This window comes from Lactuca virosa, chromosome 9, assembly GCF_052849685.1.
Source record: "Lactuca virosa cultivar CGN04683 chromosome 9, Lactuca_virosa_CGN04683_v6, whole genome shotgun sequence".
NCBI lineage: Eukaryota > Viridiplantae > Streptophyta > Magnoliopsida > Asterales > Asteraceae > Lactuca > Lactuca virosa.
The window spans coordinates 82,326,226-82,343,387 of NC_136434.1; the positions used below are offsets into that span (position 1 = coordinate 82,326,226).

Sequence of the window (17,162 nt, forward strand, 5' to 3'; positions counted from 1 at the left end):
GGAGTCATTATTGTTATTCTTTTCATACACCACCATTGTTGCTGAATCATATCTGTATAACCTATCAAAGGGTGCTAAAAACATCAAATATTTAATTTGACCCACTAAAGAACATATCTAGGGAAGGAAGATCAAGAGAAATCCAAACAAAATGACTCATCTCCTTCCTTGCTACTGGAAGACGAAAATACCAATCTGATCAAAATTTTCGATCTTTCTTCTGTTCCAATAAGAAAACAGAGTTCATGTACAAGGTACAAGTCTCCTAAGTCTAACACTCTTCCTACTAATCTTAGTTATACTAAAGACGATGAAGATGAAAAAAAGGTTGTTATCACTTACATTCAAGTTTGAAGTACAAATCTGTGATGTTTTCCTGGAGTGGTGATGAGCCGATGACTGTGACGAGCCGACGACCACTTGATGACTGCGACGAGGAGGCGACTAGATGAAATTGATTGATCGGTGTCTGGTGACGAACACCAACGAAGAGCGGACGAGGTACGAGGGTTTTTTGACGTGGGGAAAATAGAACGAGCCTCAACGAAGGAAATTGGGATTTGGGAATTGGGAGGGACAGATAAACTCATAAAGGGACATTATTTGTTAAATATATTTCGGGTAATCGGGTATACCCGAAACCCAAACAACTTACCCTTTACCCGACCCGAAAAAAATTCGGGTTACCTACTTACCCGATACCCGAAAAAATCGGGCGGGTAATTCGGGTAACGAGTATTTTTGACAGGGCTACTCTAGGTTAGCCTTTAATATTTTTTTTTGCACATTTAGTCTTTAATATTTTTTTGTTGCAAAATAAGTCCTTGTTGTTTTTGTATATATTCAGTACTTATGACTGATTTCTTTAGATTTTTCTCACGACATCCTATGTGTGACAATCTAATATTGAAGTGTTAGGGGTTGTTGATGCTTATGTTTAGGGGTGAGCGTAACCGGGTACCCGGCCAAATTTAGTGGAACCGGAACCGGCGGTTCCTAGGATGTTGGAACGGGAACCGGAACCGCTTATATCGGTTCCTAAAATTTTGGAACCGCTCCCGGAACCGCCGGAACTGGTTCCGGTTCCGGGTACCCGGTTGCTAAAAACTTTTAAACTATTTTAAGTCAAAGATCATGGAATTATTTAACAATTATCTTATAAATAGACACCCGACGATTTATAACAAACATATCCATGATCACAAATAAGATGTGAGATAGGATGCAAAGTTATCTACAACTTGATAGTCATTTGTATTTTATAGCTCCTATTCATTCAAATTCACTTATCCCTCAGACGATATGGGATATGGGATGTTTGGGTACTTCTAGTTATATCAACATTGTAAACGTTGTGTAACAACCAAAATTTTCCAACCAATTTAAACTTTTCAAAAACAACCCAAATCCATTAATTAATACAAAAAGGTTTTCAATTAGTTTATTATCAGAGTATCCCAGAAACATCAGCATAAAAAATGAGGAGGGGTACGATCACGCCTTCGCCTTGCCACGATCTCCTGAAGTACCTGAAACAATACACTGAAACTGTAAGCCCAAAAGCTTAGTGAGTTACCCCCAAAATACCAACCACATAACCATACACGCATCAAATCATATCATAATACAGAACAACATTGCATATCGAGTCTACAGTGTGACTGGTCCGCCCGCACCGGGCCTTCAGTCCACCTGGTCCACTCTCTGAGTCTACAGTATGACTGGTCCGCCTGCACCGGGCCTTCAGTCGGTCTGGTCCACTCCCCGAGCCTCGGCACGTCTGGACCGCCCTCCTGGGGCCTTCACCCTATTCGGACCGCTCGTTGGGCCTACGGTCTATCCGGTCCGCCCTGGGTATGTTGGCCTACAGCACAAAGCAGGACCCGCCTCAACCCAACCTCAGTCAAACCACCATGTGCACATAAAATAGTCAATCACATAATAATCCCCAGACAAACCGATCTATCAGATCAAACAGCATAACAACATCCTAACCAGGATACCGATCTAACCGGTCACTTAACATAACATTACCCTATATACCAGGATACCGACCTTAACCAGGTCACTAACATTATATCATCCTAATTACCAGGATGCAGACATAGCAAATCAATACATATCAAACAAATACTCGGATTCCCATCCGATAAAGGGCCGGCCTTGGTGCCTTAGACCCTGTTGATATAGTGAGGATAACTCACCTTGTAACTGCCGAACCGAATCACGAAAGCACAAACCCGAGGCACTGCCTCCGACTCCAACACCTATAATCATCAATGATCCAATGACATAAATATCCAAAAATTACCATAATACCCCTGAAGGTCAAACTGGTCAAAGTCCACCTTCCTGATTGACCCTACTCGCCAAGTCAACCCATTGACTCACTGAGTTCCTAAACTCAGGAAACTCTCATAACACGACTCAACTCGCCGAGTCACCCCATGACTCGTCGATTTCAACAATCTCCGAGTCCTATCCTGTCCAACTCACTGAGTCACCACTCAACTCACTAATCTGAATCTAACCAGAAGAGGTTGGGGGTTTTGCACTCTGACTCGCCGAGTCCAAGAACCGACTCGCCGGGTCCACGACAATCTTCATCAGACTCTCCGAGTTGTTCTTCCACTCGTCGAGTCCAAGCTCATCATCATATTGTTGGGTTTTGAGCATTCTAACACTCCTATGGTGTACATGCAACCCTATAAACCTTGGATCTATGTTTTCTCTATTATACATGCAAATATTAACTATTCCAAGGTTTCATCCTAACTAGCATATTATGAAGCACCTATACTACAAATTATGAAGCACCTATACTACAAATTATGAAGCACCTATACTACAAAGTTCTAGTTAGATGACATACCTTTTGATGTAGCTTGATGTCTTCAAGCTTTAAGAGCTTAGCCCCAATAGTGTGGAAGCCTCAAATGGAATCACAAATCACCAAAACACCTTGGAAGAACTTGAGAGAATATGTATGCACACTAAAATCGGCCCACTCTTATTTTCACACACTTGTGCCAATTTTGTGAGCCAAGGACCCATTTATATATTATGGAGGATTAGGGTTACATCCATGTAAACCCTAATACCCATGACCTTTCATTTACATAGGATCCATGGGTTAAAAGCTCCATGGACCATCTATGAAAGCTTAGCCCAACCTAAATGAACTTGGCCCATTCCATATATATAAGAGTCCATATTTAATTAGTTCTTTTTGATCACTTAATTAATTCTAAATTAATTCTTGATCAATACTAATTAAATAATATGATTCCATATTAATATATTAGAACTTATAATATATTAATATAAATCATAAATATACTATTCTCAAAAGACTATCCATATAAATTGTGCCGGTGAATTGCAACCCAAATGGACCATGCCGGGTCGGGTCAAGTACATACCAAATATAGTTATGGACTTAGACATTAATCCAACACATATGACTCGCCGAGTTCACCCATGCGACTCGCCGAGTCACTACGCGACTCAATGCCTGAAGCCCTAGCCCAACTCGCCGAGTCATCTCCTAGACTCGCCGAGTTGATACGGGTATTCCCATAATCGAAAGATACATATCTACTCATTTGCTCCAAACAATAGATCTGGGTCCCTAGAGTGCCTTAGCACATAAAGTTGCTACCTTTACGTGCTTCATGTCCCATAATTCCAAAAACCAAGCTAGAAAGGAACTTAACTCATGGGGAATGGCTTTTGCATAACAATTAGAAGGGCTTTCTGCATATTTGATCCAAAAAGAACTCAGATCTGGAGTTTCAGCTCCAGATCTAACTCATGCACCAAGATCTCATCATATTATCTCCAAACAAACCCTAAAACTCCATGAGAGATGGGTCTAGAAAGGAGAAGGTCAAGGATAACGATTCGTTACCTCCAAAATGACCTCCCACTGAAGAATAAGCCGAATCTCCACAAATCTCCTTGATCCAAGCTCCTTGATCTTCAAAATCTCTTCACAAAATCACTTATCTAAGCTCCAAATTGCTTCCAAGGGCTCTCACTCACGCTTTTAGGGTTTCTGGATCTCAAAGGGTAGTAAGGGGGCTGAGGGGAGGACGTTAAGTCCTTTAAATAGGGTGCAAACCCTAAGATTAGGGTTTTCCTCTTCCAGTACTGACTCGTAGAGTCCAGCCGCCGACTCGGCGAGTCAGACCACTTATCACGTGCTCTTCACACGCTCCGACTCGACGAGTCATAGCTCCAACTCGCCGAGTCCATCCTTCTAATAACACTTTACTTCCCTGAACTCTTGCTTCTGAACTTGGGGTGTTACACGTTGCCAACCTCTGTTAGTTGATTAACCAATATTCTCCTATATAGATGTCAACTTTCATTGTCATTTTAATAGTATAAACTATAATGATTGTCCACTGTAACTACTTTTAATAGTATAAACTCTAAATATTACCCACTGTAACTATCGAGTTGTGTTTTTTACAAAAGCATTTTTAAGTTTCTTTTTAATTTAAAATAACAACGATATTTTAGAATTTAGATAATCATATTATGTATATATACCGGTTCTGGCGGGTATCCAACGGGTAGCGGTTCCAAGAAAATAAGAACCGGAACAGGAACCGCTTATGGCGGTTCCAAAACTTAAGGAACCGGAACCAACGGTTCTACGGCGGTTCCGGTTCCGAAAGCGGGTACCCTGTTCCGTTGCTCACCCCTACTTATGTTCATCGCAACCTCAGCTTCTTGGTTGCTTAGGTCTTGTAGTTTGTCTTAGATCATTTGTTCTGAACGTCGTAAATTCTTCATACGATCTCGGATTTTAACGATATTTATATTCACCCATTTGTATTTGTGTATACTACAACTTTCGTTAAGATCACTCTCATTAAAAAGTAATATATATTTACTTACGATTTTATAAAAAAAATATTCACACACACACACACACACATATATATATATATATATATATATATATATATATATATATATATATATATATATATATATATATATATATATCGTAAGTAAAAATGTATTACTTTTTAACGAGAGTAATCTAAACGAAGTTGTAGTAGACTGAAATATGAACGTGTGAATATAAATATCGTTAAAATCCGAGATCGTGTGAAGAAATTACGACATTTAGAACAAAAGACCTAAGTCAAACCACAAAACCTAAGCAACCAAACGGCTGAGACTATGGTGGCTACAAACATCAACAATCTCAAACACCTCATTAATGATTGTCCTACATAGGATGCCGTGAGAAACTCAAAAGAAATCAATCATAAGTATTGAATGTGTACAAAAACAACAAAACTTATTTTGCAACAAAAAATATTAAGGACTAAATGTACAAAAAATATTATGAAAAATATATTACAATATCAAGTCAATATTTCCGGTTTATCTGGAGTAGTCGGTCATAGGGACTGAATATATACAACTTAAACGAGTTGAAGAAGTAAATATGGATGAAAAGAAAATAAAAATAAAAATAAAATAATAAATAAAAACTGAACAAATATGTATACATCATAAAATATATTACTTTTTTATACTTATTATTAAATATTGTAAATGAGTACAAGAAAAAAATTAAGTAGGATAAAATTGTTTTTTTTATTCGGACTAATTTTCCAAACTGCAGGGATGAGTTCCATCAACAATGCAAAGGTTGGACAAGTGAGAATATACAGGGACCAAAACTGTAATTTACTCAAAAGTTTATGTATAGAGACAGACGGTGGGCGCATTCGAGTTTGGGCTGCGTCAGTTTGACTTTTCAAAGAAGAGGCATGAAAAATGAATATGGTGTGGCGTCACAACACACGCTGTTTGCGTTAAACCACCAATTGCTTATTTTACTAGATGCTTCTCGAATATTCTCTTTTCATTTCCTTTTATTTCAAAGCCAACCCTCCTTTTATAGGATTTGCATTTGCACCCTTCTCTCTTCCTATTTTTTTCAATCCACATCGTTCTATACGCATATATTTTATCTAAATAAAATATTTAACAAAAAATATTTAACTACTAATAGAAAAGTTCGTTACATATTGAAGTTATGTTAATATTAATTTGAACCCCTCTTTTTACGTTTTTAAGCAAGTTGATGGACTTAACTATAACAAGTTCACATATTTGACCACAAAACAACAATCATATATAAGAAAATAGGGTCATGCAAGCAAAAGTCTTTTCAACATAAAAAATACTAATAATATTTTCAAAAAGCCTCCCCAAATGCCAACCGTTTTCCCTTTCAAACCATGACATATATTTGAAAAAAAAAAAAAAAAAAAACTGATGATAACGTTCATAAGTTAGTTAAAAGATATTAATCAATGATGGGATTGATAAGAATATAACAAGTTAATGACAGAAGTTAGAGGTTTTGTTAGAAAAGCCCTTTGTATTTTCATACTTTTGCAAATAATTCATTATTTCTATTTTGCATGATTAAGGCCCTTAACTTATTGGGATAATCGAAAACTAATCCCTTAACTTATTGGGATAATCGAAAACTAACATTTTTTGAAATTTTGTCAGAAAACCCCTTTATGTATTTTCATATAAACCAACTGATTTTTTAACTATGCTTTTATTCAATAAAGTTAAGAGATATAATTTTACAAATGTCAACTATAAATATATAATCATATAGTTTTTTTTAACCTCCAAAATCTGGATAAACTAACAACATAATTGACACATAAAACCTAACAAATGAATTGTTAATGATTAATACTTTACAATACAATCCGGTAAATAAACTCCCTGATGAAGCCTATCAAATAATAATATTTGATGAGAAGTAAGAACATATCCATTCAATTTAAATGTTGTTTTATATATTTTTTCTTATATTTTTTTCAATAAATATGCTTAATATTTAATCAGATGTTTGTAATATATTTTAATATTAGAATAAGAAAACACTTTTATATAAAAATCAAATCTATAAATTTCAAAAAAATCTAATAGTAGAAAAAAACTAATTGTGATTTGAAAATTCAGCATAAAAGAACACCTAAAATGAAAAATCTAATGTAAGAACACCTAAAATGAAATATAACAAGTTTTTAAAAATAAAAAAGTATATAGTTTATTCAGCGTTTAGATGTATTTTTTATTTGAATTTTATGATTTTTTTTTTTGAGTTTTTTATTTTACTTGGAAAATTCAAATCAATAAACCAACGGGCTATTTTGAACTATGGGTAATCCTTGGGGGACTTTTTTGGCACTACAAAAAAAATATCAGAAATTGCAGTATAAAATATTGCAGACATATGTGGTATCGCCGCAGACATCTACCTACTCTTTAGCTTCACTATCAAACCCAAACGAAGATCTAGAGAGAAAAGACTGAGATTGAAAGACAGCGAGAGATGGGGAGCACTGGATTTTCATGGAAATTGGCCGATCACCCGAAGCTACCCAAGGGGAAGCTGGTAGCCATGATTGTTTTGGATGGATGGGGTGAAGCCTCTCCCGATAAGTTCAACTGCATCCATGTAGCAGAAACCCCAACCATGGATTCTCTCAAAAACGTACTACTCGCTTTCTCTCTACTTGCTGTACATCTGTATATCTCTTTTTGTATGCATATATGTTAATTTTGATCCACATAAATGGCAGATAGTCGTTTTTGTTTGTTAATTAGATCTAAAGGACTTAAGGACCACTGATCTTGATTCGTAGATGTATTTTACGTCCCAACTGAATATAGTTATTGGTTCTAGATCAATAGAAATAAGCGAGTTTAACCATGACGAATCAACGATTGTGAACAAATTTATATACATGTTTTTGATGTATGTCTTAATAAGATCTGATTATGATTTCGGTATGTATGCAATCGAAGATTGATCAGTACATCTATTATGTAAAAGTAAAATGAGGGTAGTTCAATTGGTAATCGGAGGTGATTTTGTCTGAGCTTAGGGCGGAAACTCCGATATCAGTTGTTCCGAACTTATTGCTCTTTGATCGATTAGTAATCAGATGATTTGAATAGCCTTTGATGTGTATGTCTTTTGCTATAGGGTGCCCCTGATAAATGGAGATTGGTGAGGGCTCATGGTACTGCTGTAGGACTTCCCACTGAAGATGACATGGGAAACAGTGAAGTCGGACATAATGCTCTTGGTGCTGGAAGAATCTATGCCCAAGGGTGAGATTTTGATCCTTCATTTAACCCTAATTACCTCATGCTTATGATTCGTATTCCCTCCCATTGTATACATTTGCTTATCAATCTTTGCTTCTTTCTTTTAGTGCAAAACTCGTGGATGCAGCTCTTGAATCTGGAAAAATTTATGAAGATGAAGGTTTCAATTACATCAAGGAATCTTTTGCAAACAACACCTTGCATCTTATTGGACTAATGAGTGATGGGGGTGTGCATTCACGCCTTGATCAAGTACAGGTATGTAGGTTTCACTTTAATCTTTGTAACTAACTATTCAACAAGCATTCACTTCATCTTTCTTGATGGAGACATGACATATTGACATGTCCTACTTTCTGGATTACAGTTGTTGCTCAAAGGAGCCAGTGAACGTGGTGCCAAGAAGATTCGTCTCCATGTGCTCACTGATGGGCGTGATGTTCTTGATGGATCAAGTATCGGTTTTGCTGAAACACTTGAAACAGAACTTTCAGACTTACGCAAAAAAGGCATTGATGCACAAGTTGCTTCTGGTGGGGGCCGCATGTATGTCACCATGGATCGTTATGAGGTAAGTGATAACCCTAAATCCTGTATCACAAATCTTGATGTTTTATTTACAAGAAATCAAAAGCATCCCAATTGAATTCATAAACTCTTGATTTCAGAATGATTGGGAAGTTGTGAAAAGGGGATGGGATGCACAGGTTCTTGGTGAAGCTCCACACAAGTTTAAGAATGTAGTTGAAGCTGTAAAGACACTAAGACAAGTTCCTGGTTCAAATGACCAATACTTACCTCCATTTGTGATTGTTGATGAAAGTGGAAAACCTGTGGGCCCCATTGTTGATGGGGATGCTGTTGTCACCTTCAACTTCCGTGCAGATCGTATGACCATGCTTGCACAAGCCCTTGAATATGAAAAGTTTGATAAATTTGACAGAGTGCGGGTCCCGAAAATCCGGTATGCAGGTATGCTTCAGTATGATGGAGAATTGAAGCTTCCAAAGTACTACCTTGTATCTCCACCATTGATCGATAGGACATCTGGCGAATACTTGGTTCATAATGGGGTCCGCACTTTCGCTTGCAGGTAATTTATTTGTTATTCAAGAAATCTTGATTTCTAGAATCTTGAGTTGACTTTTTGATTAACAGTGAGACAGTGAAATTCGGACATGTGACATTTTTCTGGAATGGAAACCGGTCTGGATATTTCAATGCTGAGCTGGAAGAATATGTTGAGATTCCAAGTGATAGTGGAATTACTTTTAATGTTCAACCAAAGATGAAAGCTTTGGAGATTGGTGAGAAGGCACGTGATGCTATCCTTAGTGGAAGATTTGACCAGGTAAGTGATTTTTTTTTAATATATTTTTAAATACAAAATGAAAAAATGGAAAAGAAATAATATGTTGCGTTTAGGTGCGTGTGAACATACCAAATGGTGACATGGTTGGGCATACTGGTGATGTTGAGGCTACTGTTGTAGCATGCAAGGCTGCTGATGAGGCTGTTAAGGTAAAAAAAAAAAAGATATAATAGAAAATTGATAATTGTTTTACATATTTTTTTTATTGTATATGAAGGAATTTGATTTTGTGAAACAGATGATATTGGATGCAGTAGAGCAAGTAGGTGGAATATTTGTGGTGACTGCTGATCATGGTAATGCAGAGGACATGGTGAAGAGAAACAAAAAGGGAGAGCCTGCTCTTGATAAAGAAGGAAATGTTCAAATTTTAACCTCTCACACTCTTCAGCCAGTAAGTTAGCTACTTACTATATATGGTATAATGAGAAATAATTGAAGGGGAGTTAAGTTTAAGTAATTAACCATGGTTGAGTTAATGTGTAGGTGCCAATTGCGATTGGAGGACCTGGGTTAGCAGAGGGGGTGAAGTTCAGGAAGGATGTTCCAAGTGGAGGATTAGCAAATGTTGCAGCGACAGTGATGAATCTTCATGGGTTTGTGGCTCCTGATGATTATGAGACAACTCTTATTGAAGTTGTTGATTGATTGATTGAGTAATTAAAGTGGAAAAGATGAAAAAAGGTGATTTGGAGTTTGGAACATTTTCGTTTGAATAATTTGATGGAAACAGTAAAAATGTAAAACATATGACACCAATATGTTTAGTTACCATTTCCCGATTTTGGTCGCATCACCACGGTTGAGTGAGTGGGTTTTACTTTTACTTTTAGCCTTAGGCTTTTTTATGTTTATGCAACAAAAGGATACTGGTAAAACGAACGGTTTGTTTGATTTAAAAGTAAAAGTTGTGGTTACATAGTTTTTTTTTTTTTTTTTTAAAATATTCTGTGAAGTTATTGTTCTTGCTTAATATTGTATGACGCAAGCCTTAGATCCATTTTGCACATCCTAGTAAGTGGTATACGAGTGTTGGATTTCATTTGATGAACAAGATGTTGACAAATATCAATAACAGTTCAGCCAACAACCTCATTCTGAATATGTTCCTTTCACTCCCACTTGAAGCATATCCTTCAGCTGTGGAATTAGAAGAGTGTATACAGTACACTCAACACATTGTGACTGGTAATAGAAGACCATGTCATTTTGGAAAAATCAATGTCAGTAGGAACAAAAGTGGAACATGTTCACCTATGGAATCACATTCTTTTTTTTTTTAGACGGCAGAATGCTTTTTATAAATAAAAAAAACCACAAATTGCAAGATGCTAAGTGTTACCAAAAATGTGAGAGGGGGTGGAGAAAGAGTTCGAATATGGGATTTGCTTGGAAAGGGATGCCAAAAGAGAAGTTTTATAGGTAATTCAATTTGAATAATAACATAATTATCTATTAATTAAATAGATAATCATCTAGTCATAATTCAAATATGCCTAATTGCAAAGCGAAGCCTATCTCTTTTATAGTTTCTAACTAAAACCATCAATAGTTTGATGAATAACAAACTAATCCCCATATTTATTGTTATTGTTATTTTAGATTGCCCTCTGTGTGCAACTCAATATGCATATGTATTATTAGTAGTGTTATCAACTTGTTGTGTCAATGAGCATATCTCCAACAAACTCTCACTTGCACATGACACAAGCAACTGCATAGAAGCACTCCAAAAGTAGCATAGATTTTATCCACAACAAGTAATGAAATCAAATCCCCAAAGGTATGAATCAATCTTATAGGTAAGTTATCAAACAATCTTTTGTTCTTGATGTACATATATAAATGCGAGACATGAAATGATGTCAATATCTAGACCTTCAATATTTTGTTTCCTAACATAGATTCATGATGACCAACAAAACACACTACACAATTGATCCAATACCAATCTATTCTAAGCATGACCATGCATTTAGTGTTAGCATAATCATTGAGGGACCCTATGATATCATTTCTATCATAGGTTAGAAGGAATAAATAAACATTGACTACATAGACAGACTGCACCCACCCATTATGTCACACCTGGTCATTTCATGTACAGTTGACCCACCCATTATGTCACACCTGGTCATTTCATGTACAGTTGACAGTTACAAACAACATTGTGCTAAAGCATAGTAGACTAAGTCAAGAATCTTATGTATCTCTATTTTAAGGACGTAAAATATTACCATCTTAAAATTATGTGCGACATGATCCATAAAGTAATCTCTAAATACGGGTTATCCAATATTTGATCTTTATAAAGTACATGTGAGTATAGTCGCATCTCTATGCAATATCTATCTCTATGTGTAATTAACTAATACCTCACATCAATCTTAATTCATAACATCTTTCCATAAAAAGGGATGAATGTCGAAATTCCGAATAAACTAGTATTTAAGGAAGTAAGTAAAAATGCAAATGGAAGGCAATAATGAACAAAATGAAAATAATTGTTCCTAACATATATTAAGATCTTAATATAATAATCATTATATCATACAAAAATTTTAGTTCCTTGACATCTAATCAACTAAAATAAAATTAATCAAACCAAGTCGTTTGCAAATCTAATGCCAACCAACCTAGTGTGAGAATCATGATTCGTCTATTGTAGTGACTTGGTAAACGAATCAGCCAAATTCATGCCCAATGCAATTATGTTGATGGATAAGGTCTCTTTCTTCTACAACCTTTCAAATATAATGATATTTGATGAGTGTATGCCGTGTGAGTTTGTGTGAATAGTGTTCTTTAGCCAAAACGAATGCACCCTCGTTGTCATAGTAGATCTTTATGAGATGTTCAATGCTTAGAACCATACTGAGGTATCCGATGAACTTCTTCACCCACATAGCCTCCTTTTCGGCTCCATTAGCTGCAATATACCCAAACTATATTGTCAAATCAGCTACGATATCTTATTTGGAACTCCTCCAAGTCATCGCTTCTCCATTCAATAAGGACACGAATCCTAACTACGAACAAGAATTGTCTTCATTAGCTTAGAAGCTAGGATCAATGTAACTCTTTACTCCAAGCTCTTCCTTACCTCCATAAATCAAGAACATGTATCCCATTCCTCTCAAACATTTGAGAATGTTTTTGATTGCATGAGTCTTGTTAGGATTTGTCCGAAATCAACTCGTCATGCTTAAGTCGTACAAAATGCCTTGCACATAACATGACATACATGATTGATCCCACATATTCAATTCATTTAATTAATTACCATTAAATAAGTTACCAACTTTAATAAATAAACTAATTAATAAATAAATCTTGTTTAGTTTTATTTGCTATATAATAAATAACCAATTATTTATTTACTTATTCTAGTCAATAAATAATAAATTTATAACTAAAAAATATATTATTTATTCCATACCATTTTAATGTTTTTGTGTAACCCCATATATTACGTATAATTAACAATTAAGTAAATTCATTGTTTCTTACACACCACAGTACCACCACCATCACTACTCTCCCTTTATCTTACCTTAAACTCATCATCACTCCCTTACCAACCCCTATCTTTAATAGTCTCATGACCTCTATCATTGGAAATGGCTTCACAGCCGCTACCATCATTGGAAATAGCTTGCAAGTTTTTCTTTTATGTATCTATATTAATAGATGCCAACTTTCTTGCACCATATTGAAACTCCCTCAACTTTTCAAATGTTTTTAATAATTATTATAAATTAGTTCATTAGTATGATACAAATGTAAAGAAAATAAAAATTTTCTATGTAAGATTTTAGTCTTCTATATTAACATAAAACTATAAATTACAACATGTTGTCGAAAATTCAAATAATCTATCATATGATCGAAATAAAAAATAGCAACATAAATAATTTTTAAATTAATTAATCATGTAACAATTAACACTAAATTGAAAATTATATTTAATTTTATTCATGTGGCCAATGAATGACATGATTCTAGTAGATGTACATATTATTGTATTGTTTTATATGCAAATTAGTTTAAGAATTATTATTTGACAGTTAATCTGTATGAAATAATCATTTTCACCAATACACACATGTTTTGACATTTTGGTGAAAGATAAGAAAAAGCTTGCCATGGACAAGATAGATTTTAAAACAATCCATAAGTTTATGAACCCTCTTAAGTCTTAATCACAATTAGGACACCTTTATCACTATGTTGAAGGGGAGTGACAAAATCAATACCTCTAATGTGTCAACTCTTTTTAGCAAGCTCCAAAATTACAACAAGTCAAGATTCAACAACTCAAAAAGTCAATGCAATAAAAAAGAATAAGAACCACAAGACCTCATCAATAGTTGTAGTCTCAATACCATTACTCAACAATAACATAACCTCTCTAAACGTATATATAAACACCATATGCTATATGTAGCATCATCATCATCATATATACACACACATAAAACTATTTAACTTAAAAAAGAAAAAACCAATGCCAGGTGTCGACAATCTGTTGCATTCTAAATTCAATTAGACCAAACATGAACCAAACCATGAGCATTACCCGTATAAATGGCATTGCGTTCTTCATCATAGTAAAGAGCTGTCACTTCTTCAAGTGCCCCTGCAACTTTCCTCCTTTCATCTTCATCTTCTTCATTCAAACACGCATTCCTCCAGTTTATTTTAGCCACACATTTTCCAGTCCATATGTTACTTACATTAATCGAACCAACTGCATGCATCATCATCAACAACCATATCCATATATATATATATATATATATATATATATATATATATATATATATATATATATGACATGACATGAGAGATGTTAATATATATTTAATAAAAATGTTGAATGTACCTTTTCCATCTCCATAGATAGTGGATTGATCATCTGAATCAGTAGGCTTGCAGAAGGAAATTATAAGATCTTGATCACTAGTTATGTAGATGTTATTAGTATTACAATCTGGATGCCATAACACATGATCCTCAAATGATGTCACAAGCTCTCCTTTGAAGTTCCAAACAGAAACACTTCGGTTTCTAAATGTTAAAAACAGTTGATTCTCATATAGAAATATGAATGCAGATGGTGTCATGAACTCTGTTCTTCCAACTTCTTTCACATCAGCATTTCTTACCTATTTATTTCAATAAGTTAATAAATAAAGTATATGTAACTAACAACATCCATAAAAATGATATATGAACATACATCAAGAATCTGGAGATTTTCATTTTCTTGCTTAACAAGAAGCTTTTCGTTGAATTGCTCTATGAATTCCACCTTTTTGTTTCGATGAAGTAAATGATTGAAATCTTTTAAAACACTTCCATCTTCAATTGATAGTATTTTAAGAGGAACATGACTTGCAGCCCTACTGTAAATCAATAACATGATGCCAGGGCTGTGTGTCATAAAACAAAAATCATTATTATAATTGTGAATATTATCCCTGAATTTATATACTTCAAGACCAAATGTAAACACTATTCTATACAAAACCTGATCTTGATTTCTTCTACATTTTTGTCTGCTACAGAGTACAACAGTGTATAATTCTTCAAGTCAAACACCTTGTATATGCTAAAAACAAGAAGAAAATAGAAATCAGCAACAACATTTACACAGCCAAATTAGGAAAATGTAATATTTTATAAAAAGAAAGGTACCTATCTTCTGCTGAATAGGTAAGAACTTTCCCATTGACATCATCAAATTCCACAAAGCCAGGCCACTTGAGGGATTCAGACTCAAAAAGAGGAAAACCAGAATCTGGTTTGCCTCTTTCTATGTATCTACAGTTTATATAACATCAAATATCAATATAACTTAAAAGCAGAATATGTAAAGGTAAGGAGTAGAAAGTGGAAACTGACTCTATTCTTGTTGATCTGCATTTGAGTGAACTGAAACTGTCTGAAGCATATACAGACACAGTAATTAACGAGTCGTTATTTTTATTGTAAAACAAGCTGCGGATGACTTCATCCGGAAAGATATTCAAGAAACATATCCTCTTTTTTGTATCTGCATTTAGAGTGCCAATGGAAACTATTAAGACTGTTCTTGTTTCAAATATAACCAGAAATTGATAACAATGGAATATAATATAAGAACAATCACCTCTTCTAAAAGCTGCACAAACACCAGAACTTGTAAGAGCGAATATGATACCACGTCCTGCCACTATTTCAACAACTTTTGCCCTTTTTGTCAAGAATGGTAATGCAAATGATGAGCTTTCCTTCGGATCATGGGTGCTATATTGTTCCTGATCCAATTATGAGTACTTTAAATGAAATACAAATGATGATGTTACCATATGTAAACATCAAACATGAATATGCATATGTGACTACACATAGCAATACGATGATTAAGGACAAAAAGAACATGAAAAGATCTAAGTGTTTGTTTAAGAGAACTAACACTCTTGTCTAATCAATCATGGCCATTGGGAATTCCCAAATGGGTAGATTAGGTCGATCCAAATGCATAACAAGGTGTTACGGATCCCTAAAATCAACTTATATCAAGTTTTTGTCATCCTAGATCACTGAATTTCGAAAAATTGCTGCAAAACTGACTGAAACCAAGGTAAACGAGGGTGGATTTACCGTCAAGCGGATGTTCCGAAACCGGTGGACGGAATTGCTGATGGAAACGGAACGTTGGCGTTTGGAAGAAATCTCACGTCTTTGAATCTTCTTGACGCTGTTGTTGACGGAGAGCCAGTTGGTCCAGTCACGCTTCTTTGTAGCAACCACTCTCCTCCGACCACCGCAGTGTGGCGGCGGCCTACTACCACCACTACCGCTGCTGCTCGCCATCATAACTCTCCTGCTGCTTCCAGTACCAGTATCAGTACCACTACCACTACCACTCTCAAGCCCTTGTATTCCCCTTCATTAAGAATCTAGGTATTGGAAACACATTTTTGCAATCGAAAATTCAGGAAGTATACGCCGCGAGAGTTGATTAGTTCTGAGTAGATGATGATCTTCTGAATGCTACTAGATTTCAAAGAACCATATAATTGAATGGATTTGAATCGAAACAACGAAAAAGGGGAATCCCCCGGATTACTTGTATTAATAAAATTGGTAAAGTATGAAGCCCACACCACAGTCACATTGCGGTTCTCGTCGTCCCAAAATAAAAAAAATAAAACCGACACTTACGGTTACGTCTTGGTGTTTATATTTGGTTTTGAACCGATCATCTATATGACTACTAGGTTAACACTCGTGGAAACCATGGTTAAAAAAAAATTTATTGATAATTTAAAATATAATAACTAATTTTAATATAATTGTATTGCAACTTATAATATATGTTTTATACCTTAATTCAATTCTGAAATAGGTTCCTGATTTTTTTAGATTCAGTTTATTAACATATCTCGATGATAATTTAATGGGCCATTTTATGGGATTTTTATTGATAAAGAAAAAGGAAACTGAATGAAGAGTGAAATCACGAAAACGAATGAAGACTAAATCTTGAGCAGGAAAACAAATGAACTGCTTAACAATTGTGTGTATTATGTCCTTATTTAACGGAATTTACCATATTTTTCTGATA

At 35.0% G+C, this 17,162-nt stretch overlaps 2 protein-coding genes across 2 annotated transcripts; one reads left to right on the forward strand and one right to left on the reverse strand.

Annotated features, from left to right (window-relative positions):
* The first annotated feature begins 7,293 nt into the window (after positions 1-7,293).
* Positions 7,294-10,464, forward strand: LOC145136259 (2,3-bisphosphoglycerate-independent phosphoglycerate mutase). The gene is made up of 9 exons (XM_079070417.1): positions 7,294-7,555; positions 8,051-8,178; positions 8,283-8,433; positions 8,543-8,746; positions 8,844-9,268; positions 9,334-9,526; positions 9,601-9,696; positions 9,786-9,941; positions 10,034-10,464. The coding sequence occupies exons 1-9, from the start codon at positions 7,394-7,396 to the stop codon at positions 10,193-10,195; spliced, it is 1,677 nt and encodes a 558-aa protein (XP_078926543.1). The 5' UTR covers positions 7,294-7,393; the 3' UTR covers positions 10,196-10,464.
* Positions 10,465-13,855: 3,391 nt separating this feature from the next.
* On the reverse strand, positions 13,856-16,747 carry LOC145137826 (uncharacterized). Its single transcript, XM_079071962.1, has 8 exons — positions 16,196-16,747; positions 15,702-15,849; positions 15,455-15,605; positions 15,248-15,373; positions 15,081-15,161; positions 14,790-14,982; positions 14,433-14,715; positions 13,856-14,297 (listed from the first exon to the last, which is right to left on the reverse strand). The coding sequence occupies exons 1-8, from the start codon at positions 16,409-16,411 to the stop codon at positions 14,089-14,091; spliced, it is 1,407 nt and encodes a 468-aa protein (XP_078928088.1). The 5' UTR covers positions 16,412-16,747; the 3' UTR covers positions 13,856-14,088.
* Positions 16,748-17,162: the final 415 nt, after the last annotated feature.

Coding starts and splice junctions, on each gene's coding strand:
- LOC145136259 (XM_079070417.1), top strand. CDS start 7,394: ATGGGGAGCACTGGATTTTCATGGAAATTGGCCGATCACCCGAAGCTA. Junction 8,434..8,542: donor CACGCCTTGATCAAGTACAG/GTATGTAGGTTT, acceptor TCTGGATTACAG/TTGTTGCTCAAAGGAGCCAG. Junction 9,697..9,785: donor CTGCTGATGAGGCTGTTAAG/GTAAAAAAAAAA, acceptor TTTGTGAAACAG/ATGATATTGGATGCAGTAGA.
- LOC145137826 (XM_079071962.1), bottom strand. CDS start 16,411: ATGATGGCGAGCAGCAGCGGTAGTGGTGGTAGTAGGCCGCCGCCACAC. Junction 15,162..15,247: donor ACCTATTCAGCAGAAGATAG/GTACCTTTCTTT, acceptor TCTTGTTTTTAG/CATATACAAGGTGTTTGACT. Junction 14,716..14,789: donor AAAATCTCCAGATTCTTGAT/GTATGTTCATAT, acceptor TGAAATAAATAG/GTAAGAAATGCTGATGTGAA.